Consider the following 27,417-nt stretch of genomic DNA (forward strand, 5'->3'; position numbering starts at 1 on the left):
GGAGGGAGGGGGCGGGGGCAACAATTACCATCAGAATAAAACGGACACATACTACTAACACTGGCCAACACAGTAGAAGTCACTGCAGGACTGAGTGTCTTCTGCCATTTTTTCTAACTAGATTTAAAATGTTTAAAAGCAGCTTGAACGTTCCAGTTAATTGTTGATTGTTCTTGAGATTTTTACTTTGTTTCTCTTTGTTTTTCTCTTTTTTTTTTTATTTCTTCTGTTTCTCTCTCTTCAGGCTTTGGACTCAGATCAGGGCTCCAACGAATCAGACACCGAACACAGGAGCAAAGCACTGAGAGGACGCATGTAAGACACACACACACACTCACACTCACACACACATATATAACACTTATATATAAATTGTTGTTTAAAAACAAACAAACGTGAACTTTGTGTCCATGTGTTCGTGCAGGTTTGTGGTTAACGAGATGGTCCAATCAGAGAAGGACTATGTGAAGGACCTGGGTGTGATCGTAGAGGTGAGACATGAAGTGGCAAATGATGTCATACCGATGTCCTGAAGCTCCACCCACCAAACATTACTTGTATTAACACTACTGTGTTAATGCACAGATTGTTGTAAATGATGTTAAATTAAATGTGTCTGTCAGGGCTTCATGTCCAGGCTGGAGGTCAGAGGGATTCCCGAGGACATGAGAGGGAAAGACAAAATCGTCTTCGGCAACATCCAGCAGATCTACGACTGGCACCGCGAGTGCGTGCACACAAATACACACACACACACACACGCACACGCACACGCACACGCACACGCACACGCACACGCACACGCACACACACACTCTCTGACTCACTGTGTGTTTTCTTGTTTCAGTTTCTTCCTGGTGGAGTTGGAGCGTTGTGTTCAGAATCACGACCTGCTGGCCGACCTCTTCATCCGACACGTGAGTCACCATGGCGACTGCATCAGGACCAGGAGCCGCCAATCATTCGTGCTCCTGCAAGAGAGTTCACATGGATGTTATTGATCTGTGATTGATTGTGAGAGTAATGTAAGTATTTATTTGTGTGTTGCAGGAGCGTCGTCTCCACATGTACGTGGTTTACTGTCAGAACAAGCCGAGGTCAGAGTTCATCGTCATCGAGTACGAGAACTTCTTCGAGGTAAAACATTCAACATCTTTATGTTTCTGAAGAGAGTTTGATTTTCTTCACTGTTTGTTTCATTCTTTCAAATGTAAAGTGCCAGAATTTTCCAAAACCTACAGACATTCTGTTTTAAATTATATAAAAAAGACAAAAGTAGGAGATCATGAAGCGGAGAACGTTTGTGTTTTTGCTCAAGAGAGTGACAGAAACCATTAATCAACTATCAAAACAGTTGCAGATAAATTTTCTGTCAGTTAATTGATTAATCGACTAATTACAGTATCGTGTCCTGAAAGCTGAAGCCGTCCTGGTTAAATAACAAGAGAAACAAGACAAAGTCTGGAACAGTGACGTACCTGCAGGCCTCACTGAACAGTTTGAACAGCAGCAGCAGGTTTTCAGTTCAGCAGCAGAAGTGACGAGTTTTCAGGCGAACACAAACAATAGCTGATTATTATCAGTTAGAAAACGACCCCGTCTCTCTGTCTGCAGGAAATCCAGCATGAGATCAGCTGCAGGATGTCGATCAGTGATTATCTGATCAAACCCATCCAGAGAATCACCAAGTACCAGCTGCTGCTCAAGGTCTGTCCCACACGCTTCAGCACACATGTGCGCTCTTTACATTTACATCTACAGGAGCCAGTAACGTAATCACTGCTCTAAAATATTCTCATGCATTGAGAGAGTTTACTGCAGCAGGTCATTATTATATTTCCAAGGTCTCGGCTGGTGACTGAAGGTGATCGGTTCTTTGCTGTCAGAGCCAGTCGACCAATCGAGACCAGACAGAATACGTCTGTTAAAACTCTTATTTTATCGGGAAGCTTTTATGAATGTTTGAAATGTTGTTGTGTTTTATTTTCCCATGAGACGGACGATCTATATTTTCCTGTAACTTAATTCTGTTTTATGATGCGTTTGTTTTTCTCTTGTTTTTAATTTCCCCCTTTTCTTTCCGTGAAGCACGTTGTAACTTTGTTAAGAGAAGTGCTATTTAAATAAAGTTTATTATTATACATTATTATATTAGAAACTCAAGCACGTCTGTCTGTCTCTCAGGATTTTCTCAAGTATACGTCCAAAGCAGGACTGGACTGTGAGGAGATCGAGGTGAGTGTTACGCCTCAGTTCACACCACATGATGTCACGATGATGATGTTAAATGATTTACACAGGACGCTGAATCATCGCCCTGGAGACCGCCTTAAACACGCACAGGCTTCTGTAATATCTAACAGCCGAGTGTGTGTGTTTGTGTGTGTGTGTGTGTGTGTGTGTGTGTGTGTGTGTGTGTGTGTGTGTGTGTTTACAGAAAGCAGTGGAGCTGATGTCATTGGTTCCAAAGCGCTGCAACGACATGATGAACCTGGGACGGTTGCAGGGATACGAGGTACACCTGTCTGTCTGTCTACCTGTGTATCTGTGGTCAGAGCTGCAGTGATGGGAGGATAATACAGAGGCACAGACACTGCCCCCAAGTGGCCACAATGATGAAGTGATGAAGCCTTCTCCGCTCGCCTGTCTGTCCTCACCTGTCTTTCTGTCCGTCATCCAGGGGAAGTTGACGTCTCAGGGGAAGCTGCTGCAGCAGGAGACCTTCTGTGTGTGGGAGCAGGACGGAGGAGTTTTGTCTCGCAGTAAAGAGCGCAGAGTTTTCCTGTTCGAGCAGATCATCATCTTCAGCGAACTGCTGCGTAAAGGCTCCAACAACCCTGGATACCAGTTCAAGAACAGCATCAAGGTAAGACTGTTGGATACTGGTTTATACTGGGTCACGACATGGATCAGGGTTAGACTGGTTTACACTGGGATTAATATGTTTATGTGTGATCAGGTGAGTTACCTGGCGATGCAGGACAGCGTGGACGGTGATCCCTGTAAGTTCGTGTTGTGGTCTCGCGGTTCGGCGGAGCGCTTCACGTTGCAGGCGTCCTCCGCCAGCATCAAGATGACCTGGGTGGAGACCATCGCCGCCCTGCTGGACGCCCAGAACAACTTCCTGTCTGGTGAGTACATCCTCAAATCCCACTCAAAGAACATCCTTCAATCTCTGGAACATCCTTCTCCCTGGTCATCAGATCCATAAAACTAGATCTCCCTGAATCGTTCCTTTATCTGCCTCAACAGTAACTGAAACATCCTTCAATCTTTTGGAAATTTTTTGAAATTAAATCTCCCTGAAACAGCTTTGAATCATCTTAATCCACCGACGTTCACAAACGTCTGATTTGGATTTGAGTCTCGTCTCGCTGAATCTGGATCTAATCCGATCCTGTTTACAGCTCTCCAGTCTCCCATTGAGTACCAGAGGAAGGAGGGCGGGATCTCCGTGACCCGCCCACTGTCGTCAGGGCGACCACCGTCTACCCCGCCTACGCCCAACGGGCACGCACCTCAGCCTCAACCTGACAGCGAGCAGGACGACCAGGTTTGAATTTCCGTACCTCCTTCCTGTGTTTGATTTTCAAACGTGTCAGACGTGATGACATCATGTGACCTTCTCTCCCTCAGGAGCTGGTTATGGTGCTGCAGGACTTCGTGGCGGTGCGGGAGGATGAGATCTCCGTGTTTCGGGGCGAGAAGGTTCAGATTCTGGCGTGCAACCAGCAGGGTCAGAGTCTGGTTTATCGGCCGGCCAACAGCGACTCGCCGGCCGCCGAGGGCTGGGTGCCACGCAGCGTGCTCAACACACACTGACACACACACACACAAAAACACACACACTGACAGCAGGGTCAGAGTCTGGTTTACTGTTAATACAAACGTACACACACTTAAAATACTGCAAGCCAACGGAGCCAAAGGCATGTTTGGAAACTCTCTCATGATGGTAATGTTTGCTCTGCAAGGGGTGGAGCCTCAAGATGGTGATGTCACCTCTACATATGACTACACTGATCACGTTCTTCTAATCTTTCCTGTGGCATCACAACCTTTCATTTGACCTGGCGACACTGAAAACGAGTTTCCAGGCAGTAACTCCACACAGTCAAACAGGGAGTCGTTGCTTTTTTAAGTCCTTATAAAATATATGAGTAAGTAAGTATATCTGTCAAACTGAGGGTCAACAGGCTAAAACCAAAGGAAATTTAATTTGCAATGATAGAAAACAGACAAAAGCAACTTTTGAGAACATGTTTGGACATTTGACTGCTTTTTGTTTTGTCTGACTAACAGTCTAAAACCCAGAGTTTCCTGTGACCCTTCAGACTGATCTTGTGACCCCTTGGTGGGTCCCCGACCCTTATGTTGGGAACGAGACAGACAGATGTCTCCATCTTCAGGCTCCACCTTTACAACTGTGACGCTGCATGTTTCCTGACACACTTTAGGCCCTGATTGTTTGCCAGTGCTAAAACATAAATTACACACACACACACACACACACACACACACACACACACACACACACAGCAGCAGGTACTGTTAATCTCCTTCCCTCCTGGTGCTTCAACATTCAGCCAAAACACTCCTCCTTCCTCCTCCGCCCTCACCTCGTCCAATCAGACGCTGCCGTCAGGTCGGCCTCCAGTTTACTGCCCCGAGCATCCGATCGTCCCCTGATGACATCACAAACTGTTTCCTCTTGGTCAGCGGGAGGGAGATCGCATCACCACATCATCATCACCGACATCAACAGACAGGAAGCTGCCGTTGCCTAGCAACAAGAGACAATTAAAAAAAAAGAAAAAAAAAGTCTCCTGTAAGAGGTGAAAAGACCCGTCAGCCAATCAGAACTGAGCTCTCTCTGCGTGTCATCCTGTGAATAGTGTGTATAAACAGACTGAGGACACACACACACACACACTCCATACACACACCACTGCTACATACAGATGATGAAGATGAAGATGAAGATTACTATGATGATTATGATAATTAAGAATAATAGAGTCTGTTTTTCACCTCAATAGAGAAAAAAAATGAGATAAACTGTTTGTCATATAAATGTTTGTTTGCGTGTGTGTGTGTGTGTGTGTGTGCGTGAGAGCGTGGGTGTGTGTGTGTTAGTGACACTGTCCTGTGTGGGTGTGGGTGTGTGTGTGTGTGTGTGTGTTTTCCGCGGACAGTTAGGTGGTGTCGCGGTGTAGCGTTGCCATGACGAATCGTTGTGTTTGCGGTGACACCCTTTTTTCGTCTTTTTAGGGAACCAGAGCTCCCCCCCCCCCCTTTATCTACCCCCCCTTCCCCCAACGTTACCATAGCAACCGGCAGTGAAGCCAACATGGTGGTGTGTGCAGCTCTGGTTAGTTTGGATATTCTGATTATGCATTTCTTGTTTCTGTATATAGACCAGACCTGAACTGCTACTCCACTAACTCTGGACACTGAACCTGTCTGTCTCTCTGTCCACCTGTCTGTCTGTCTGGCTGTCTAACAGACAGACAGCAGCAGCTCAACCTACTGTGACTGTCTGTTTCTACTAAAACTAAAAACTGTAACCTTCAACACGCTCTCTACCTGTCTCTCTACCTGTCTCTCTCTCTACCTCTCTGTCTCTCTCTCTGTTTCTCTGGTGCCATTCTCAGACAACACCCCGGTCCTTAAGGAGCTACGCGTCCTGTCAAGTGCACTACGGGGGGTTAGGGTGGGAAGTAGTGCACTGTGAAGGGTGTAGGGAGAGACAAAGCAAACTATAAAGGGTTTAAGGTGGAATGCTGCCTTCAAATGGAGCTCATGAGGTTGTACCTTTGAAGCCAACAAGACGATATGCTTCGTTTTAAGGGCAACACACACTAGCATCACAAGTCTCTCGTGTGTGTTATCACGCAAGATCGTACGCGTCGTTTGGTTGGAGGCCACTCAGCAGCTGATAGAAAGCTCCAGAACAGCTACTAAATGGACCGCGGAGTAAGAGGGTTTAGTCAAATTGAGTGTCTCCAGGGTCAAGAATGCAACCTGAGATGTCCTCAAGGTTGGCAGAGAAATTCATATTTTAGCAGGTGCAGTTCCATCACAACTCCATCTGCTGATGAAGACTGTGTGATTTGACTGAAAGTTCCACACATCTTCAGAGAGGGTGGGTCCAGCAGCGCCCTCCGAAAAACTCAATGAATTCAGCTGATGAAAATGGAAGATTTTCACATTTTGAGATGCAGCGTCTTGGCATGTACGGACAAAAACATCTTGCACGATAACACACATGAGAAACTACACATACTGATCCAGCTGTTGTGTCATTGCAATTTCATACGCCACCATCCTAAACTGTGCTTTCATTAAACACATTTCCATATTTGCAGTTGCAAGCTGGCAGTATATTATAAGTCGCTAGGAAACATGGCAACAAATGACACAATGTTAGTGTGTGTTGCACTTATATAAAGTTTAGTGCTGCATTCATGTCATGTGGGAATTTCTGTGATTACCATTTCCGGTCATGTAAAGTGAGTTCACGTCGAGTTGTAATTTTAAAAGCTCTGATTTAACAAACTTGGCGCTAAATAATATGGAAGTGCATGAAACAGCAAACAAACATGGACGCCTCAAGCTCATGTTCAAGGTACATTAATACACATTTAATGGATACGGTACTGTTTTAACCACGCACTGTACTTTTTAACTCTGCAATCATTCAACTCTTCAGTTGTCTGATGACGTTCACAATCAGAAGTCGTGAACATGCGAATCTTTGGAATCCCACAGAACATGAACACAGCATTAGTCAGGTGAATAACACTAGAAATGAACGCCACTTCGTTCAGGAACTGTTTTCAGGAAAGGAGAACGACTTTGTGTTTTCAACATGTCAACACCACGACTGGGAATGCAAAAAAAAAAAAAAAAAGTTTATGGTGTTCAAAACGCAACTTTGCAACTTGTGAACTCGGAGTGCACCACAGGTGGTTTAGGATGGATTGCAGTGCACTACAAAGGGCACAAGATGGTGACCGTGCACTTTGAAAGTCTTAAGGTGGAACGTAGTGCATTATGAAGAGTTTAAGGTGGAATGTGGTGCACTATGGAGGGTTTAAGATAGAGGATAGACGGTGCACTCAGGAAGGTTTTAGGTTAAAAGTGGCACACTATTAAGAGTTTAAGATGGAAAGTAGTGCACTACTAAGGGTTTCAACTCAAGCATAGTGCACTATTAAGAATTAAGAATGGAAGGTAGTGCACTAAGGAGGGTTTAAAGTGGAAAATAGCACACTATCAAGGGTTTAAGATGGGGAGTAGTGCACTATACAGAAGATGTAGCATAGAAAGCAGTGCACTACGAAAGTTTAAAGGTGTAGTGTACTATGGCAGGTTAAGGGTGGAAAATAGTACACTACAGAGGGCGTAGGGTGCTGTTTGAGACCTAGCCTTGTTGCCGATTGGCAAACTCAACTAACCAATCAAACAGTGTTATTTGTACAGAACTAACAGCTGCTAACTGACTGCTAACAGCTCTCTGTTGTTGTTTGTAATAAACTTCATTTTTCATCCAAATCTCTCTCTGTATGTGGGTTTTATTATCTATTATTCTGCGTGGGGATGACGGACACTGAAATAAAAACAGAATTTTACAAATTTTTGCAAATTTATTGGAAAGGAAAAACTAAAATATCACATTCTCTCCATCATTCTTAAATGGAAGAGTAACTGAGCAATCAGGGTGAAGGACTGTGGTGAGAGAGGTGAGCAAGAACCTGATGGTGACGCTGGCTGAGCTCCAGAGATCCTGAAGAGTCGGGGCTTTATGGCAGAGTGGCAAGACGAAGCTTCTCCTCAGTGAACGTTTGCAAAAAAGCAGCTAAAGGACTAAAGGAAAAAGCCAAATGCAGCAAAGTACAGACAAATGCTTAATGAAAACCTGGTGCAGAGCTCAGGACCTCAGACTGGGCCGAAGATGATTTGTTTTTCTTTACAGTATGAACATCAACCACTGCTGGAAGAAATACTCCTTTACTTTACTCCACGACCACAGTGTCAATTAAAATGCATTAAAAATCTTACTTAAATATCTTACCAAAATAAATCTAATGGAGTAAAACTACTAAAACTTACTGTACTAAATTTACTTGCCTTTATGTACTTGTGGTATTATCATGTGTCATTACATAATATACTGTAATGCTGACTCAAAGCTTGAATTGGGGACATGAACTCTGCGCTCTGGTGTCAAAGTCTTGGGCCTCATAAAATAAAAATAAGAGAAAGTCACAATATTTTTACACTGGAACAAACCAGAGCTGTAAACGTCATCCGAGCTGCAATACTTAACTTCTAAAATGTATTACACAATCCAAATTATTTGTATTTTCAGGTTAAGTAATTTGTAGGACGCAGTGTTGGCGTGGCTCTTTGTGCGACTGTGACCTACAGAGTAATCCGGATAAGAAAGGCTGTAAAGCAATAAACTGATTTAACCAATTACAGCCGGAGAGATAGCTGACGAGTCTGAAGTTCAAATTCTCATATCTTCTCTGATCTTTAACACACTTAATGCAGTCATCAGAAACAAAAGGTAGAAAATAATAAATTAAATACTTTTGATATTAGTCTTTTTTTTGTATTTCAAAATAGGAAACAATATAACCTTCAACAAAATACATGTATCCAGACTTTAACCCAAAACCTAAAATTAATTAAACCTAAAATTAAAAAAATATACATTTTACTGCAGATTGATTCTGTTATTTGGTAAAACATTACTCTACTTGTTTTAATCACGTTATGAATGAATACAGATTAATCAGTGTGAGAAATACAGCTGCAACAATTAGTCGATTTTGATTTTAAACCATTTTGATCCTCAAATAACTGCCACAATTTTTTCTTATAAATTATTAAGCTGAATATTTTTAAGTCTTGAACAGCTGGTCAGCCAAATGAGACATTCAAAGACATCAACTTGGGAAATTATCATATGAATTTTTCCCAATTTTCTCACATTTTATGGAGAAAATTATTTAGAAAATAATCAGCCAATGAGTCAATAATAAAATTAATTGTTAGCTGCAGCCCCAGTGAGAATACTATTAATAATATTAACATTAACATTGTAGTCTCATCAATTAAGGAATTATATAGTTGAACAGCAGGGAGTATCACCTGTTTATAAACAGGTGATTATAGGATGTTATAACTTGCTGCATCTTATCGTCAGCACACAGATAATCAGCCATCTTCACGATAGATTTGGGTTCAAGGATTCATCCAGCAGCACTTTTATTTGCTAGCAAATTCCCCTTCAAATTAAAAGCACAAAGAGTGAATGAAGCTATTTAAGTTATAAGTGAAACACAGTAGTCAATTGTGTCGTACCTGAAACTACACAGTGATGAGGGAATGATTCTTCAATTAAAGAAAAATAAAATGATATACTAACATTTTAAAATACGTTTTGTTTTAATTTAATGAATTTTGTCAGTTTACTCGAATATTATTTATTTCTAGTTATTTGTGGATCACACTTTCTTCAGTCAGGGATCATGAAACGTGCAGGTAATCAGGTTAGAGGTAGCCGGATGACCCCAACACAGAGTCTTTTATTGTGAAAATCCGAGTGAAGTCCACAGCAGCAAGGTTGCACAATCCACAAAGTTTCATGTGCTTCATTTTCTGAAGCCTGAAGATAATCACGTACACAGACAGAAGTTATATAAAGTTAGTTTCCATCTGCCTGCGGGTTCAGTCTGTGGTGGGACTGCAGCGGAGAGCAGTGTATTCTGGGAAATATACGAGGCTTGTAGGTCCGGAGAAAAACATGCAGTCGATATTTGCAAAAAATGGATCAGAGACTCCGGAGCCGGTGAAAGCTCAAATGAAAGGTGAGTTTCAGACGGGGTTTATGAACCATAACGTCTGCTGGTGTTGATAAGATCTTAACAAATTAATTCTGCACTGAGCGGTCCAGATATTCACTGGAGGGGTTTTCCTGATTAATTAGAGAGTGAAAAAGACAAAGTAAGTTTATGTGGAAGTTCAGCATTGGATTTTTTTCAACCTCACAAATCAAAAGGTTGTTGCTGTTAATGGCTTATAAATCATTTTTTAAGTATGAATGAATCAAAAATTACAATAGTACCACCAATCAGAAAGGGGCTCAACAGTCTTAAATGAATAATTAACTATAACTGATGTTTTTTTGTTATTATGAAATTTAAAATCCCAAAAAACTAAAAAATAAACTGAATATTTTATTTGCATAAAGCAGAATATCATAAAGTTTGTTTTATAGGAGTGAGGAGAATCACTGACTGGATCTAAGTGACAGTAGAAACCAGTTGAATCTATTTTTCTGCAGATGAACTGCATGTGATTTATTTTCATTGATGGTTTTTATGGTTTTTTAGATGTTTACTGATATTTATGAAACGTATTAAACTTAAATTTTTACACTTTTATTTCAACTCTGAGTGACTTTCATCTTCATCTTTTTAGAATCACAAAGGAAATGTGGTTTGCAGTCAGACCTTTAAAACTAGAGGTTTTCACCAATGACAATAAACAAGATAAATCTATAGAAAAGCACCTGTGTGTCGACCTGCAGGCTCCCTCCCGTCATGGCTGCAGGGAACTTTGCTGAGGAACGGGCCCGGGCTTTTCTCTGTGGGAAACTCCAAGTACAACCACTGGTTTGACGGCATGTCGCTCATCCACAGCTTCACCTTCAGCAACGGTGAGATGGACGTTAAAATCAAGTTTTACAACTATAAAACCATTATCTCAGTATGTGATGTAATATTCAAAATGTCATGGAAGAAAAGATGAACTCACCTGCCTTGAAATAAATTACTGTGTGTATTTACAGTTTTGTTGTCGTCGTTTTAGGTGAGGTGAGTTACAGAAGTAAGTTTCTGAAGAGCGACACCTACAAGAGAAACATCAAGGCTGACAGGATCATCGTCTCCGAGTTCGGAACCATGATCTACCCAGATCCCTGCAAAAACATCTTCTCCAGGTACGGTCTATCCAGGACACATGGATACCAGTTTTGATCCATCCAGAATACATGTAGATCTGTTAGAGTCCACTCAAGTGATAAAGATATACGTTCTCATCCATCCAAGACCCGTAGAGATCTGTTTCAGTCCACTGAAAACATGTAGAGGTCCACGTCAGACCATTCAATGTCTATACAACTATTACTGTCCATCCAAGACCCCTTGAAATCAATTCTAGTCTATCATAGATCAACAATAATTGATAACAAATACTAAAAAATATTACTTTTCTTGCTAGGGCATTCACGCACCTCAGCAACGTCATCCCTGACTTCACCGACAACAACTTGATCAACATCATTCGTTATGGTCAGGACTACTACGCCTCCTCCGAGGTCAACTACATGAACCAGATCGACCCTGCTACTCTGGAAACTGTAGGCAAGGTAAGTTTGTCCCACCTGCGTCCTCAGAGCTCTAAACGGTCAGTGATCAGGTTCAAATACTTCCTCAAACATATCTCATGATGTGTTTATACAAACTAAAACCTGTCCTTCAAATTCCAGATAAACTACAGGAACCATATTGCTCTGAACTTGGCGACAGCTCATCCTCACTATGACGACGAGGGCAACACCTACAACATGGGTACCGCCATCATGGGCTTCGGACGGCCAAAATACGTCATCTTCAAGGTCCCAGCTGAGGCCTCAGGTATGGTTGATGCACACCTGGACATCTGTCACAAGCTAATTTATACAGGTCCATCTATAGACCACAGTAAGGAAACAAGACCTTGTTACTTAATGAACCCTGAGCTTCAGAAGTCACATCTGTATCTAATTACAGCATAAAGTCTAATTGATTTATGATGCAGCAATCAGACTTATGTCATTGTCAACTGTCCTACACAGTCTTGATATCAGTAATCTCACACTCTGGCAGCATGACAGACAATTACTGTAATCTGCATCATAGCTCGCTGTAGATCGGTCTCTTCAGAAGTCATTGTCTGATTTCCCTTTTAAAGGATTAAGAAAATACACTGGGGGATTAGGCTTACTGTGCAGGAAAAACCCGTTTGGAGAACAAAGTAGTAATATTTTGAGACACATTTCATTTAGAGAAAAAGTCGGTATTTCTAGAATCATGTCCAACTCGGAGCATCAAAAAACTTCTTGCTTACCATAAAGTGTTAGTGACAGGTACGTAGGATCACAAAGTCTCAACTTGAAAAGAAACCAAAAGAATCCTGCATCACTTTTGGTTCTCATACCTTCATCCGGGAGAATTTATAGAGCACAATGAAGAACAGAATAGTAAAAAAATCCCTGACATCTGCTGGTGAAAACCAAGTACTGACCTGTCCATCCGTTATAGACTGCTCTCTGGAGCCAGGTAAAACTGAGAGAAAGGTGCAGATAATAACAATGATAATAATAAAAGTAATAATAAAAATAATACTTACAATACTGAGTTGTCTGTTTTAGATAAAGAGCATCAGAAGCCGGCGTTGAGGAAAGTGCAGGAAGTCTGTTCGATTCCATTTCGGTCCACTCTGTTCCCGAGCTACTTCCACAGCTTCGGCATGACCGACAACTACATCGTGTTCGTGGAGCAGCCCTTCAAGCTGGACATCGTCAAACTGGCCACCGCCTATTTCAGAGGGGTCAACTGGGGGAGCTGCCTCAAATTCGACGAAAATGACATCGTAAGTTCTCACAATCTTACTCACTTTTGTTACTCACGGTTAATAAACAGGAACAGCACCAACAATGATCCATTGTGGGGTTTCCCAGGGGACTATTCTGAACCAAGTTGTCCATAGTAACGAAAAATAGGCAAACGGTTGACTTTGTGAGAAAAAACAGACTGGTAAGATGACCTCTCTTTTTCTACATCTTTGCCAGACATTGTTTCACATCATCAACAGAAAAACAGGAAAGGAGGTGTCCATGCGTTTCTATGGCGATGCCCTGGTGGTTTTCCACCACATCAACGCCTATGAGGACAACGGCCATGTGGTGTTCGACCTGATCAGCTACGACAACAGCAACCTGTACGACATGTTCTACATCAAGAACATGAAACAAGAAACCAGCAGCTTCATCCAGTCCAACAAGAGCTTCTCCCCACCAGTCTGCAAGAGATTCGTCCTGCCGCTCAGTGTCCACAAGGTACAGTTTGACCAGAGAAAACACCTCAGATATATGGGCGTGTTTTACTTTCCACTTCACCATCTTATGAATTACATGTTTCTGTTGATTTGTTCTCCAGGAATCTCCCAGAGGAACCAACCTGGTGACGCTGACGGACACGACAGCCCAGGCGGTGGTGCAGGAGGACGGATCCGTCTACTGCCAGCCTGACACTCTGTTCGAAGGTTCGTCATCCACATTGTTAGTCTGTTTGATTTTAACGCAGCTTAATTTTCCAAACGTAACAAGTATGATTACTCCTCAGGTCTGGAGCTGCCAGGGATCAACTACAACTTCAATGCTAAAAAGTACAGATACTTCTACGGCTCCAGGGTGGAGTGGTCTCCTCATCCCAACAAGGTGAAACATTTCAGACGTCCATGTTAGCAGCACGACTCTAGTCATGGCAATGTCGGTCCCCCACTTCAGTTCAGGCAGAAATATTTGGTACCAACACAAATGGTTCCCAAAGGATGAATCCTACTGACTTTAGTGATCCTCTGACTCTGTACTTTTCCTCTAGTGCCAGCAGATGGATGACAATTTAGGTTTAAAGTCAAATCTCACCAAATATTGAAGGAATATTGACTTTTGGTGCAGACAAACGAGGTACCCTGAGGATGAAGGACTGTTTATCTAGTGTTAGTCTTGTGCCAGACCTCTGAAGCTGATTTTCAGGCACCATCATCATGTGTCAATATTTCCATTTGTCTAACTCTTTGGTTTATAAATACCTAATAACATTTCTGGCTGAAAACCAGCAAGCAATGACTGTCAGTTATTGTTGAAATATTCCAGTCTGAACAAAGGTCTTGGAGTGAAGCACCAACCAACATTGACATCCCTAGAGAAACACTGTTAGCATGACTTAAAATAGCATGACCTCGCATTCAAATTCCCCTCTCACTCTTTCACCCAACAGATCGCCAAGATCGACATCGTCACCAGGAAACACATCGAGTGGCGGCAAGAGAATTGCTTCCCTTCAGAGCCGGTGTTTGTCGGGTCTCCGGGAGCCGTGGAGGAAGACGACGGTGAGGGATTCACTTTCTCTTAGAAACTACACCAACTAAATACTATTAAACCATCAGAGTGGAAAGTATATTTTCTTCTCTAATTTCTGACTGTTTCTATTTTTCTGTCTTCAGGAGTGATCTTGTCGTCCGTTATCTCTCCGGATCCAAATATTTCTCCGTTCATGCTCGTCCTGAACGCTAAAAACTTTGAGGAAATCGCCCGAGCCTCCATCCCCGCCAGCGTCCACATGGACCTTCACGGACATTTTATCCCCACTGCCGTTAACCAACACTCCAGCTAGATTAATTATTTATGCTTATATGTAAATTGTGTAATATTTTGCTTCCGTGTAAATGTTTGGGAAATATGTAAAATTTTTGAAGATCATAGGACATTTTTTGTATTTTTTTTATGCATTTTAAAAACAGCTTCAAGGAATATTTAATATATTAAAGTTCAATAATTTACTTGGATTTCCATTCGAGTTTTATTTTCTTTTTTTCCTTGTTGTGAAATGGACTTTTCCAGTTAGGACTTGAAAATGAAGTAGCGAACTGGACTTCTGCATTTGAACCAGAATTATGTGCTCAATGTAAACATGTCACAAAGGCAGGATTCTCCCAAGTTTGGGTTAGAAACCATAAACCGACCATAACATACCTTAAATTGGAACTTGCAACGGAACTCCGTTGCATGTTGTCTGCCAGTGTGAAAATGGAAAGTCCATTTCACATTTAAGTTTCATTATTGTGGCTGGGTTCTCAATGAAATTATTTTAAGTCTTCCATAAAACACTGATTCAAATCTTAACACTTGTGTTGATGTTAAAGGTTCTTCTGCTGCAGATGTGAACAGGTCCGAAATGAAAACTCTCAATCTGTAGGTTTCATCAGAATCATGGGAATTTATTACATCAGCAGTTGCAGCAAAAACAGTTTAAAATCTTCTCTGTCATTCAAACCCCGTCCCCCCGTCCCCCCAACGTGGCCAACAAACCATGCAGCAAAGCCGTCAATGCTGAAAATCAGCTCCTTAATGTCTTTAACGTTGACACCATCGCTGCTGCTGCTTCGATGATTTAAAAAGAAAAAAAAAAAATGAATTTTTCCCTCCTCCAGCCCTGGTGCTGCCCAGTACAATCCCATAATACACCTGGCTGAACACTGGCTCTACTGACTCATCGGCCTCATTAAGCTCGTTAGCCTCAGTCAAGGGAGGAGGGGGGCGGAGTCTGGGACATGAAAGAGCAGCAACTATTCAGAGCAGAGAAGAAGAAAAAAAAATAATAATAACACAACGTTGATGCTGAAGAACAGGCACGTTGGAATACTGAGTGTGTGTGTGTTTGTGTGTGAAATGTGGTCTAAACTATCACTGTTTACAACAGTGGAAAAAACAGTTCGTTTCTCACAGAAAAACACTTTCACGTCTTTTTTAGGTTGTTTTGTTGGGGTTTTTTTTTTTTTTCGTTTTTTTTTTCCTTCCGTCAACGTCTCAGCATCTGAGGGAGGAAGTGTATGTGTGTTTATCTGTGTGTGTTGGTTGGTTGGTTGGTTGGTTTGTGTTTCAGCTCCCTCAGATGATCTCAAAGGTCTTCTTCAGCTCCATGATCAGCTGCCAATCAGATTTCTGCATCTCGTCTCTGAACCAGTTCTTCAGAGCGTCGATGGACGCCCGCGTGATCTGAAACACAAAAACACAGCGTCACAGCGAACCGGACTGAACCTAAAGCTACAGAAAGAAACTGCAACTTCTCAGACAAAATCCTGGTAAAACACAGAAACCGGAGAATTATTTGTACTGTGACGAATCACATGGTAAATTCAGTTTAATGTCCATTTCCAACAGTCATGTCACACTCACTCATCTGCTGTTTTAATCCTCGTTACTGTTTTTATTCCCTTATTAAGTTATACGTCTTCTGCAGTGTTCACATTAAACTTAACACTTTATAGGATTACAGTGAAATCTAATTTAACACCCTTTTTATGATCATACATGTCGGAGAAAGTGACAGAAAAACAAAAAGTAAGACCTGCAGATATGAGATACATGAACTTATTTTGTCAGGACTTCACAGCTGTATACAACAATTACTCCTTGTAATATAATTAATCAATTATTGTGATCTGGACCCATATATGGATTACTGAAGAGGCCTACAGAGCACAGGTCCAGGGGGACGAGGATATATTGATTTATTTTATATTTATAAAGTGACAATATTTCTTGTTTTAAAGTCACATGATTCTGTCATTGTGATGAATTACTGCCGTGGAAATGAACATTATGAAGTTTGTATTGACCAGAGATTTATCTGAGAATTTACTTTATACAATTTAAATAAAAACTAAACTAAAACCATTTCTCACCGTTAGCACCAAGCTAAAGGTTTAAGTAATCAATAGATCTGATATGTTACTATCACTATCTATTACTATCTACACTTGAACCCAGAATTCAGAAATCTTGGGTGACACATTATTTTTCTAAGCTGAGCTAAAACTACAGCTACGCCTCTAAAACCGAGTCTGTCGTATTTTTATAAGCTTGGACATTATTTCAACACATCACAACATTTTACCCTCTTTTCTTTCTATTCTTTCCTTCTTACCTCTTTTGTGTTTCTTTCTCCATTTCTCCCTTGCATCCTTCCTTCCTTTCTTTCATTTCTGTCTTGTCTTCCTAAAAAGCACCTTCCTCCTGTGGCTCTACCTTGACATGTGCTGACAGTATAGTTAATGGAGTCGGAGCGCGCTCTGCTGGACAAACTATGTTACGACACCGACATCTTTTTCTGCATTCTGTTGCGTGATAAAAGTTTCGGCACATACCGACAAATCTGTGATCGGCAAATATCAGCTGATTGATCCAGCTGACTCTGAAATCGACTAAAATCATCATCAACAAAAACAAGCGGCGCGTTTACAACTTCACGTTGTTTGTTGAAAATGTGATTTTTAAATGAAGCAAACGTCCGTTAAAAGGCGTTTTGCCGCTCCTCGGTGGGCCGGTCCTCACCTTGCTGACAATGACGTCGGTGGCTTCAAAATGGCGGCCGTACATCTTGGGGGACTCCCCGGGAATGGGCTCGATCTTCACACAGATCTCCTGGCCTTTCTTGGCGCTGTCGACGGACTTGTGGTTCATCTCGATGCTCGTCACCACACCGATGTCCACGAACTGAAACACAGACGTCACATGTAAACACACAACGACGGGCTGAGGTTCTGGTTGATCTGATCCGGATTGTTCTGGGTCCCTTGATTTTTCATTATAAGTCAATAACTTAACATCTGCTGCTTGTGTTAAATTGTTATTAATTGTTCTGGATAAGACTGAGAAATTTAAAGAGGTCAGTTTAGTAGCTTTTCTGGAGCTTTCAATCACACCACACCATTTATTGTATCTGTCTATAAAAGCTTCATAACCAATAAATAAGAGGCTGCTGCTCAGTTTTCAGTGGCTCCTCCTGATAATGTTAAATAAACTGAACTGAAACACACGGACTGTCTCACCCCTTTGCTGGGGACACAGAGCGGCGTCCCCTGCCTCAGCACTCCGGCCTCTATCGTCACCCCCATCACGATGGGATCTCTGGAGTTGAAGATGAACTGAGGAAGAACTTTCAGCTTCACCGGAAACACGGCTATATGCCTGAAAACACGTCAAAAAAAGATGCTGCATTTCTTCCGCACTGTTACAGACTCAAACAATAACGACGACAAGTTAAAACCTCCGATCAGAAGGCGATCGATTGTGTCCGAGTGTGTGTTTTCCTACTTGAACTCGTCCTGTTTGGCCTTCTTGTAGTCCTCTCTGTACTTGGTGAAGGCGTCGAACAGGTGGTAGATGATTTCAGCAGAGAAGATCCGAACTCCCAGACTGTCGGCCATGTCCTGACTCTCCCTCTCCACCTTCACGTCGAACGCCAGGATCACCGCGTACCTGAGCACGCACGACATTTCCTTTCATAACTATCAGTTAATCTACATGTTTCTGTGTTTATCTAATTATTGATTATTATCTAATTATTATGTTTTAATGTGAAGTGACGTCGTCTTTAGAAACAGAGCAGAGACTGAGGACATACTGCGGGTCGTGTTCCAACATGGTCGACGCCTTCATCACATCCTTCTTATGAACCGGACCGATGTTGATACCAGCGTACTGCAGACACACAAACAGAGGTCAAAGGTCACCGCTGTAGTTTCTGCCTCTCGTTGCTTTTCAGGGTAAAACTGTGAAGTTACAACTGAGTCGAAGGAACTAGATTTCTGTCTATTTACTGAAGACAGACAGGTGAACAGACAGACAGGTGAACAGACAGACAGGTACTCACCGGGACTTTAGACGTGCGGAGGAACTCCAGCAGAGCCTCCAGTGACCCCAGCGTGGACGCCTGGACGTAAACTCCTTTCTCCTCCAGTTTGATGGAGTTCAGAGTCTGTTTCAGCTCTCGCACCAGTTCGTCCTGAAAACCAGCACCAGTCAGTCAAACTGGGAGCCTCACACAGCCAGTACAGTCTGCTCCAACACTGGTTTCTCCTGTGTGTGTGTGTGTGTGTGTGTGTGTGTGTGTGTGTGTTACCCTCAGGACGGGGATCTCGTCGTCCCTGTTAGCCACCAGCAGGGGGAGCCCCGCCAACGTCTTCTCCAGGTCTTTACCCAGAATCTTCACCCCCTGAGCCGTCGACACCTCCTTGTGCTTCTCGTATTGGTTCTGCACACATCAATCAATCAATCGATAGATCAGACGGTCAATCAATGCAACAGGTACCTCATCAATGCATTTGTCAGGATGGAGGAGCGGACAACATGCAGCGGATATCAGTAATGTTGGAGCAATACATTCATCAACACGGAGTCAGAGGCACGTGATGTTTACCTTGACTCTGAGCTCCTTCAGAGGCGGAGGAAGTAGTAACCCTCTGATCTGTGTTACGATTGGCCCCTCCACCCCCGGGACGATGATGGTCTCTCCCTCCCGCAGACAACCGTTAATGAGGATGACGTCTATCGTAGTTCCCATACCAGGCAGAGCTTTGACCTGAACACACGGACATCATCAGGTCTGTTCACCGTGGAGTCCAAATAAATCCAGAGTGTCTTAACAAAAACACGCTGTCTTACCTCCATGACCTGAGCTCGCAGCTCGTCACAGTGTGCTAGCCGGCGGGCTAACATGGTCTGCGTGAGCTCGATCAACAGGGCGATGAGGTTTCCCATCCCGTCGCCGCTGTGGGCCGAGGTGGGAACCAACGACACAAACGTCCGGGGATCTTTATTCTCGTAGAACAAGGCGGCGTTAAGACCCTGAGGAACAACAACAGGCAGACGACAAAGTTCAGTGTGACGGAAAATAGAAACGATCAAAGGTCATTGATCATAGATAATAATAAAAGAATTAAAGAAAAGTGTCACAGTAAATTCTAATATTGTGAAAAATTAAGGATTTCTTTAATCAAGCTTCATTACATATTACACAGTACAGAATACAACAGCTGTGTTATGATTGGTTAATGAGTGATGATGTAACGATTGACACCTGCTGAGCGAACTCCACGATGACGGCCTTGGCTCTCTCGTCGAACTCGTCCTTTGTGTTCTTCTTCTGCTTCTTCAGCGTGGCCACGACGTCGGTCTCCGGACTCTTCTTCCAGTCGTAGAGACGGTCGATCTGACGACAACAACAACAACAACAACAACACGGTCAGAGAGCGTGAAGGAGGGAACAGGTGAGACACGTCTGATGGTAAACAGGTGTCAGACCTTGTTGAGGGCGACGATGAAGGGACACTTCTTCTCCTTCAGCAGGTTGATGGACTCGATCGTCTGAGGCTCCAGGCCGTGCATGATGTCCACCACCAGGATGGCGATGTCGCACAGAGAGCTGCCTCTGTTCCTCAGGTTACTGGCCAAGCAAAGAGGCGGAGACACGAGTTACTAATGGCAACCACAGTGATTAACCATCAAACCTAAACCCTGGACGTCCCCCTGAGCTGAAGGGTCCACGTTTGATCTCTGCTTCATTAACCTGATGCCTGTGGCGTCAGACAACAGAGACTAAGGCTACGTCCACACTGCTACCTTTTTCTTTTAAAACTCATCTCCTCCTCTGGATTTGTCAGAGCTTAGATAACAGTAAGTTACTGTTTATTTAATGTTTGGTCTTCTCAGGTCGCCTGCTGTTCCTCGTGTGTGACCGGTGCACCTGTAAACCCAGCAGCACAGTTCCAGGTATGACTGTCCAGGTGGTTACCTGAAGGACTCGTGTCCTGGTGTGTCGATGATCAACATGCCGGGGATCTTGATGGTTTCTTTGTCAAACTGCACAAACAAAAGTCAGTTTAATACACATTAACACTGAGTTCATTTAATCATGTGTGTGTGTGTGTGTGTGTGTGTGTGTGTGTGTGGTCGTCGTACATTTTTAACCATCCTGGTTTGCTCCTCGATCGTCTCCTTCGGGACGTTTGTGGCTCCGATCTGCTGAGTGATTCCTCCGGCTTCACCGTCCTGAACATGAGTGTGTCGCAGCTACACACACACACACACACACACACACACACACACACACACACACACACACACACAATACATTAATCAGTCAGTGATCAGTCAGCTAACAGTCAGTAAATATGAACCAGTCAGTAAACGTTACCTTGTCGAGGATCTTGGTCTTTCCGGTGTCGACGTGTCCGAGCACACACACCACTGGAGATCTCAGCGTGTCCACGTCGACGTTCTTCAGGTTCTCTGCTCTCCGTTTCTATGGAAACACAGACACAGGCGGTCAGCCAGAGACGGGGTGAAAAGAGACGAGCTCTCATTCCTCTCGTGTTCCTCACCTCTATTCTCCTCTTGGCCCGGTCGTACAGCCGCTCCTCCTTCGTCCTCCCGTCGTCGTCGTCGCTCTCGCTGCTCTCGTCCTCGCTCTCCTTCCTCTTGGCATGACCCGACGCCGCCGGCTCCTTCTCCTCCTCGCTCTCATCCTCCTCGTCATCGTCTTCCTCCTCATCGTCCTCGTCCTCTTCCTCGTCTTCCTCCTCCTCGTCCTCCTCGCTGCCTGTGGGCTGAGGAGGAGCGGCGGTGTCCTCCTTCACCTCGATGTGGACTTTCTTCAGCTCTGGCAGATAAAGTTGAACATGCTTTAATACTGACTCTAGTTCTGAGTTTCTTTATTTTTTTTTAAGATTTCTGGTAAAATAAAGACAAATCACTTCTGCTCTTGAAATTAATAACAAGAAATAATAGAAGTGTAGTTTGTTTTTCTTCCTGACCTTTCTCCTCGTCGCTGGCGATGGCCTCCCAGTCGTCAACAGCAGCGTCCGGTTTCACCTCTGTACACAGAGAAAGTCATCTTCATCACGTCAACAACATCCTCCTCCTCCATCATTTACTCTGCCCTCCCGACTCCTCCTCCCTTTAAAACATGTGTGTCTCACCTGGCTCCGCAGCCGGCGTCTCAGCCTCCGTCTCCATGGGAACGGGCTCTGGAGTCTCCGACGTCGGTGAAGTTACCTCGGACGTTTCTAAGAAGGAGAGGAGCCGTTTGTTCAGCAAAGAAAACGCTTTTCATTCAGCAGCAGCAGTAATGAGCCGAGTTAACGAGCCAAGTTAACGAGCATCTCATTAGTCATATATAAAATATAAACAATACAGAGTCAGTCAGTAGTCTGTGTATTCACTAGTGACTGAACAAGCTCAGGACGAAGCATAATGTGACATACGCCTCTCTACATCTGATCAATTAAGCTCCAACAGAAAAGAAAATTGCTCACCTTCAGAAACAGCTCAGTAAACCATTATTTTGAAAACCAAAAGGAAATTACACATTTTTGAATTTAAATTAGCATTGTTCCATAATTTAACCCCCAACAATAAAAACACATCTCGTCTTTTTAATCTTTTTGTACAGTAAACTTATAAACTCCTCTCAGATTGTATTATATTGTATTTCATAGTATGAGAATTTAGAAACAGTGGATCAGTGTGATCAGTGATCGGCCTTATCAATAATACGGCTCGTTTTAAAGGTCGACCTGAAGAAGAAGTGAGCAGTAAATTAAATACAAGGCCTTGTAGTTTAATACATCCCTGGATTCAGACAGAATTGCTCTCGACTTGGATATTTTTTCTTTAACATGATCAATATGTTGTTTCCATGTTAGTTTATGACGGTACCTTCAGGAGTTTGGGCGTTGGGCTTCTTCTTCCTCTTGTCTCCATAAACTGGTTTCTTCTTTGGCACAGAGTCTTTGGATGGCACTTCAACACCTGCACACACACGGATTCAAGATTAAATAACATTGTGTTTCATGCAACATTGTGTTTCCAAGTGATTCAGCTCAGTTTAATTTCAAGTTAAATCCAAATGACTGGTTTTAAATTGCCGATCACTGTATCAATAATCTGTAAGTGAGTGGCGGACGGACTCTCACCCTGAGCCTGCAGCAGCTTGAGCGTGGCCTCGGCCCGAGCTCGAGCTTCTCTCTGGGCTTTCGTCAGGAGCTTCCCCTCCTTCTTCAGACGCTCCTTCCTCTCCTTCTCCTTCTGCTTCTTCTTCTCCTTACGCTCCTGCTCCAGGCGCTCCTAATTGGGTCAGGTGAGGGGGGGTCAAAAGGTCAGAGAGAGGACTGACAGAGAAACAGAGAAACGACAGGAGGAGGTGTTTGTGTTTTACCTGCTCCAGCCTCTGCTTCTCCATCTCCTCCAGCCTCTTCAGCCGCTCCTCCTCCTCTCTTTTGGCTCGCTCTTCCTCCTACAACGACAACAAATAATAACAAGTCAAAAAAGACTCCAAACTTCCGTCATAATCCCATGACTACATTTCCCAGAATGCCCCACCTCCTTCATCTTGGCCAGAGCCTCCTGCATGGCCTTCACTGTGGCTTTGCTGGGTCCTTTCTTCTTCTCCTTCTCCTTCTCTTCCTTCTCTCCCTTCTTCTTCTTCTTGTCTTTCTTCTTCTTGTCGCCCTCGGCCTCATCTGCAGGAAGACACAACAGAAGAAGAAGAAACTCGAGTGAAAAACAGCAACAGGTGGCGTGTGGTTAAAACAAAAACCTCTAATATGTCAAACTACACTTGTTGATTTTATTTTGAAAGTCATTATACCCTCAGCTGTTGGCTCCGCCCCTTCCGGTTCCTCAGCCGTTGCTGCTGCAGGTGGTGCTACCTGAGGAGGTGCGGCCTCTGTCGTCTTCTTCTCTGGCTCTTTTTTAGCCTCCACGCTGCCCTCCTTCTCTTTCTCCTTGAGCTTCTTCTGCTTCATCCTCTCCTCCTCCTTCTTCTTCTTGTCCCTCTCCTTCTTCTCTGCCTTCTTCTGCGCCGCCGTCTTCATCTTGAAGCCCCCTCCCTCCTCCTCCTGCTCCTCCTCGTCCTCGCTCTCCGCCTTCGCCGCCTTGCCTTTGTTCTTCTTCTTCTGCTCTCTCCTGGAGGTGAACTCTTCATCGTCCTCTGACTCGTCCTCCTTCGCTCCTTTACCTCCTCCTTTGCTCACGCCTTCGTCCTCCTCTTTGTCCTCCTCTTCGTCGGACACTGAAGGTTTTTTGCCTCCCTTCTTACCTCCTTTGTTCTTGAGGCGAGAACGTGAGCTGCTGTCGTCATCTGAGTCGGAGGGAGGAGCAGCAGGAGCCGCCTGGAGGAGCAGAGAGGACAAGTTCAATGAAATCCAGAAAATATATTTATATTTAAATAATTGATTAAATAAAAATAAAATAAACCAACAAAAAAAGGAGAAAAGCAGAGACGCAGTAAAATATTAATTTATTCCAACAATTATTCTGAAATTGAATAATGAAAATCAAAGAGTCCGTTTTGAAACCTGTTTAAATGATTGAACTTTATTTATGAAACACAATCACCTTCTTGTCTTTCTGCTCTCCGTTCCTCTCTCCATCAGCCTGACCTTCAGCTTCCTCGCCCTCCTCTTCCTCAGGGCTGGCTCCACCCTTCCTCCCCTTTCTGGTCTTCTTCTTCTCTGGTTTGGGAGGCTCGACGCTCTCCACTTCCTCTGTGGTGTCTGCTTTCTGCACGGGGAGAGTCAGTGGAGTTAACCGAGCGCTTTAAATAAATACTGAGGAAATTACCACTTCATTCCACTGGACTCGTCAGGTGTCGTTACCTTTGCCTTTCCTCCCTGAGTCTCCAGAGACAACTCCTCCAGCTCCTTCAGGATGTCGTCCTCGCTGCAGGAGGAGAAACTCAGAGTTAAGAGGCTGAAAAAGAGACGACTCAAAGACACGACTCACAGAGGAGGGGAGGAGACAAAAAGGGAAAGGAGGTCAGAGGAGGAGCTGAGGATGAGGAGGAGAAAACAAGACATGATGAAGGTGAGAAGGAGGAGGAGCAGTGTCGTACTCGAAGTCGTCCTTCTTGGCTCCTTTCTTCTTCTTCTTCCCTTTTGGTTCTTTGGAGGCGCCGGCTCCTTCGATCTCCGCCGCCAGAGCGTCGATGTCAATGCCGTCATCTTTGGCACTGAAGACAGATCAATAACAATATCAATCGATCGATCGATACTTGATTAAAACCAGGTCAGGAGCTCAGCTTAGACGAGACAAAGATCAGCTTTGAAATGTGACAGGACACAGAGGTGGAGAGACATTAGCAGAATAGGCAGGACTCTCTCTCTCTCTCTCTGTGTCAGGACAATATGAACAGATGAAAAGCTGCTGACTCTCCACTTTCCTCACAACCCTTTCATTTCCCATCATCCCTCTGACCCGCAGGAGAGCACTACTTTAATGTAAAGCAGACAGGGTTTACTTTAATTAATTGGGCCAAAAAATCTAATGAGTATACTTCGTATTCAGCAGCTTGTGAAAAGATGAAATCTAATTTAATTTTAGCTTCTTCTGTACTGTCCTCGTTTATCATGTTTATCACAAACAGTAAAACTCACTAACCACCTGTGAAAAACATAAAAACATTTTCCACCTGCAGTGAAAATGTGGTTAAAGTACATAAAATTATTATTGTATTATTGTGACTGATGCATCAATGCTTCAGCAGAATTGTACTGTTACAGCTGTAAACCTATTTTATACAGAGAAGACAACACTTAGTCACTTTCACCAATCTTAGTTTGTTACTGTAGTGCAGCGAAAAAGCAGCATAAATTCTCCAGTAAAGTGCAGTAAATACATTATTTTCCATTAGATTGCTCTTTTATCTCAGATGTTCAAAAGTAAAGAGTAAAAGAAATGAAGCGCTTTCTCCTCTGGCTGCTGGTGTTTCTGAAAATCATTCATTTATTGTTTGATAGTTTTAGTCAGATCTTCTTTTAGATTTATTTTAAGGTTTGAAATTTAAAAAATAATCTGCACAATACATTTGCAATAAAACTGACAGGAGTGCATTAAGAATCACTCTGAATTTGGTCATCAATGAACTGTGGAGTCGACATGAGTTCTCTAACGAACACAGGTTAAATAATTAGCAGCTGGCAGCAGCCGGGACATTTTCTGACGAGAAGAACAAACTGTCAGCTGAGATCCGTCACAACATTCACATTCAAAGGCCAAACGAAAACTTCCTGGTTTTACAGCCTGATAATCAGTTTGGTGTGTGTGCATGAAACTTTGATCCAGGACTGTTTTACTACGTATCACACGCTTTCTCATTTAGTAGATCCAGAGAGATTGTATTTTTGACATACTTCTTTCTAGAACTGCAACAATTAATTGTTCAACAGAAAATCAATTGACAACTATCTTGATAATCATTTTAGTTATTTTCTTTAAACCAAGCATCAAATATTTGCTGTTTCCAGATTCATTATGATGAGGATCTGATGCTTTTCTTTTGGTCTTACACTATCGACAGTAAAATGAATGTCTGTCAGTTTTGGACAGTTGGTTGAATAAAACAAGCAATTTGAAGACAGCACCTCAGGGTGTCGTGAACTATAACAGGTATTTTTATTATTTTCTTGCGCTTTGAGGACAAAAACAATTCATTAATAGCATTTACATATAAATCACATTCATTTTATATGAAATCAATCAAAATTTTTGATGTTTGATGTATCATTAAGTCATTTTTCAAAGTAAAAACGTGAAACATCTGCTGCTTCTTGCCTCTGATATGTGAGGATCTGATGTAAACTGGATCTCTCTGGTTTTTGGACTGTTGGTTTAGATAAAACAGGATATCTGAAGACCTCACCTTGGGTTCTGGGAAACTGTAACTGGTTTATTTTTCAATGTTGAACAGATCAGTGACTGAAATGTTCAAATTCAACGAGATACCTATGCTGGACCAAGTCCTGGATCAGAGCTACGTGTCTGAATGGATCATTTGACATGAATTTTTTGTTGCTGTGTCTTCACATATTAATGGATGTTAAATGTTGTTGTAGTTTTAATTGAATCTGTTGTATTAATGCTTCTTTGCTTTACAGCTCAACACAGGAACACCAACATGGCTGTGTCATTACCTGACACCCTCAGGTGTGTCAGACCAAGGCTGACAGACTAAATAAAGGTAGAGGATTTAGACAGGTGCGAAGGTAGTTGGCATTACATCAGCCTTTTCTCACAGAAAGCCAACATGAGCTGCGGCCAGGAGGCACAGATAACTGGGCTAACTGATAGCTTAGCTCGCCTCCACTCCTCTGGTGGTGGCTCTTCTTAGCATTTAGCCCCTAGCTTTCACAGGTTACAGTTAAGATGAGTTTAGGGAGTTTTCCCCCGGCTGTCAGGGCTGAGGATAAACCCCAAGTTTCGTGCTGAACCGTTTTCAGGTTGTTTAAACCATCACCTGGACACACACTTGCACTGACGCGTGGTTAGCTTCTGCTAGCCCACATAGCCGCTAAGCTAACCGAGTAACCAGCGGGAATCCAGTCCGGTTTTGGGGTTTTTGACGGGGCAGGGGAGTTCGCCACCGCCAGGTATCAGTGTGGACAGGTGGTGTGTGACAGCAGGTGGTGTTTTCTCTACCTGTCCTCCCCGGATTTCTTCTGTTTCTTCCCCATCCTGCCGCTGCGGTTCTCCGGGTTTGCTCCGCTGACCGACACGACGGCTCACATTAGACAAAGATCGTCAACTGACTGACACGCATAGCCGAGGACTCACTCCGCTGATTTTCCTTCATAGTCCCTTCTGTGAACATAGGTGCGGAAAATATAGAATAAACAAAGACAATAATATGCCATAATAAAATTAAACAACAATTATAGAAAATACATTCAAAAATAAAA

At 43.2% G+C, this 27,417-nt stretch overlaps 3 protein-coding genes across 3 annotated transcripts in view; 2 read left to right on the forward strand and 1 right to left on the reverse strand.

The window, feature by feature from the left end:
* LOC111240063 (kalirin-like) overlaps window positions 1-4,491 on the forward strand; it is a 31,447-nt gene extending 26,956 nt beyond the window's left edge. The window contains 12 exon segments of the mRNA XM_022770044.1: window positions 245-315; window positions 425-491; window positions 624-727; window positions 848-917; window positions 1,051-1,137; window positions 1,615-1,707; window positions 2,185-2,235; window positions 2,438-2,515; window positions 2,681-2,866; window positions 2,960-3,131; window positions 3,408-3,595; window positions 3,640-4,491. Of these exon segments, the coding sequence (XP_022625765.1) occupies window positions 245-315; window positions 425-491; window positions 624-727; window positions 848-917; window positions 1,051-1,137; window positions 1,615-1,707; window positions 2,185-2,235; window positions 2,438-2,515; window positions 2,681-2,866; window positions 2,960-3,131; window positions 3,408-3,595; window positions 3,640-3,822 (1,350 nt within the window). The 3' untranslated portion in view covers window positions 3,823-4,491.
* A 5,326-nt stretch (window positions 4,492-9,817) lies between these two features.
* LOC111240064 (beta,beta-carotene 15,15'-dioxygenase-like) lies at window positions 9,818-14,513 on the forward strand. Its single transcript, XM_022770045.1, has 11 exons — window positions 9,818-9,881; window positions 10,604-10,732; window positions 10,885-11,014; window positions 11,296-11,443; window positions 11,564-11,711; window positions 12,488-12,708; window positions 12,908-13,174; window positions 13,275-13,380; window positions 13,461-13,555; window positions 14,118-14,229; window positions 14,344-14,513. Exons 1-11 carry the CDS (start codon window positions 9,818-9,820, stop codon window positions 14,511-14,513), a joined length of 1,590 nt encoding a protein of 529 aa, XP_022625766.1.
* Window positions 14,514-15,090: 577 nt separating this feature from the next.
* eif5b (eukaryotic translation initiation factor 5B) lies at window positions 15,091-27,233 on the reverse strand. Its single transcript, XM_022770041.1, has 26 exons — window positions 27,158-27,233; window positions 24,576-24,692; window positions 24,340-24,403; window positions 24,080-24,244; window positions 23,331-23,853; window positions 23,063-23,202; window positions 22,899-22,976; window positions 22,657-22,807; window positions 22,400-22,492; window positions 21,661-21,747; window positions 21,496-21,555; window positions 21,064-21,341; window positions 20,877-20,984; window positions 20,642-20,752; window positions 20,475-20,542; window positions 19,985-20,126; window positions 19,761-19,892; window positions 19,346-19,528; window positions 19,101-19,262; window positions 18,804-18,935; window positions 18,555-18,686; window positions 18,306-18,382; window positions 17,996-18,160; window positions 17,731-17,869; window positions 17,234-17,395; window positions 15,091-15,895 (listed from the first exon to the last, which is right to left on the reverse strand). Exons 1-26 carry the CDS (start codon window positions 27,190-27,192, stop codon window positions 15,788-15,790), a joined length of 3,612 nt encoding a protein of 1,203 aa, XP_022625762.1. The 5' UTR covers window positions 27,193-27,233; the 3' UTR covers window positions 15,091-15,787.
* Window positions 27,234-27,417: the final 184 nt, after the last annotated feature.

The sequence above is a fragment of the Seriola dumerili genome, unplaced genomic scaffold (assembly GCF_002260705.1).
Source record: "Seriola dumerili isolate Sdu_G_001 unplaced genomic scaffold, Sdu_1.0 BDQW01009202.1, whole genome shotgun sequence".
Lineage (NCBI taxonomy): Eukaryota > Metazoa > Chordata > Actinopteri > Carangiformes > Carangidae > Seriola > Seriola dumerili.

Coding starts and splice junctions, on each gene's coding strand:
- LOC111240064 (XM_022770045.1), top strand. CDS start 9,818: ATGCAGTCGATATTTGCAAAAAATGGATCAGAGACTCCGGAGCCGGTG. Junction 13,175..13,274: donor TGCCGCTCAGTGTCCACAAG/GTACAGTTTGAC, acceptor TTTGTTCTCCAG/GAATCTCCCAGAGGAACCAA. Junction 13,556..14,117: donor GGTCTCCTCATCCCAACAAG/GTGAAACATTTC, acceptor TTCACCCAACAG/ATCGCCAAGATCGACATCGT.
- eif5b (XM_022770041.1), bottom strand. CDS start 27,192: ATGGGGAAGAAACAGAAGAAATCCGGGGAGGACAG. Junction 24,693..27,157: donor AAGAAATCCGGGGAGGACAG/GTAGAGAAAACA, acceptor ATCTGTCTTCAG/TGCCAAAGATGACGGCATTG. Junction 24,404..24,575: donor GCCAAGAAGGACGACTTCGA/GTACGACACTGC, acceptor CTCCTCCTGCAG/CGAGGACGACATCCTGAAGG.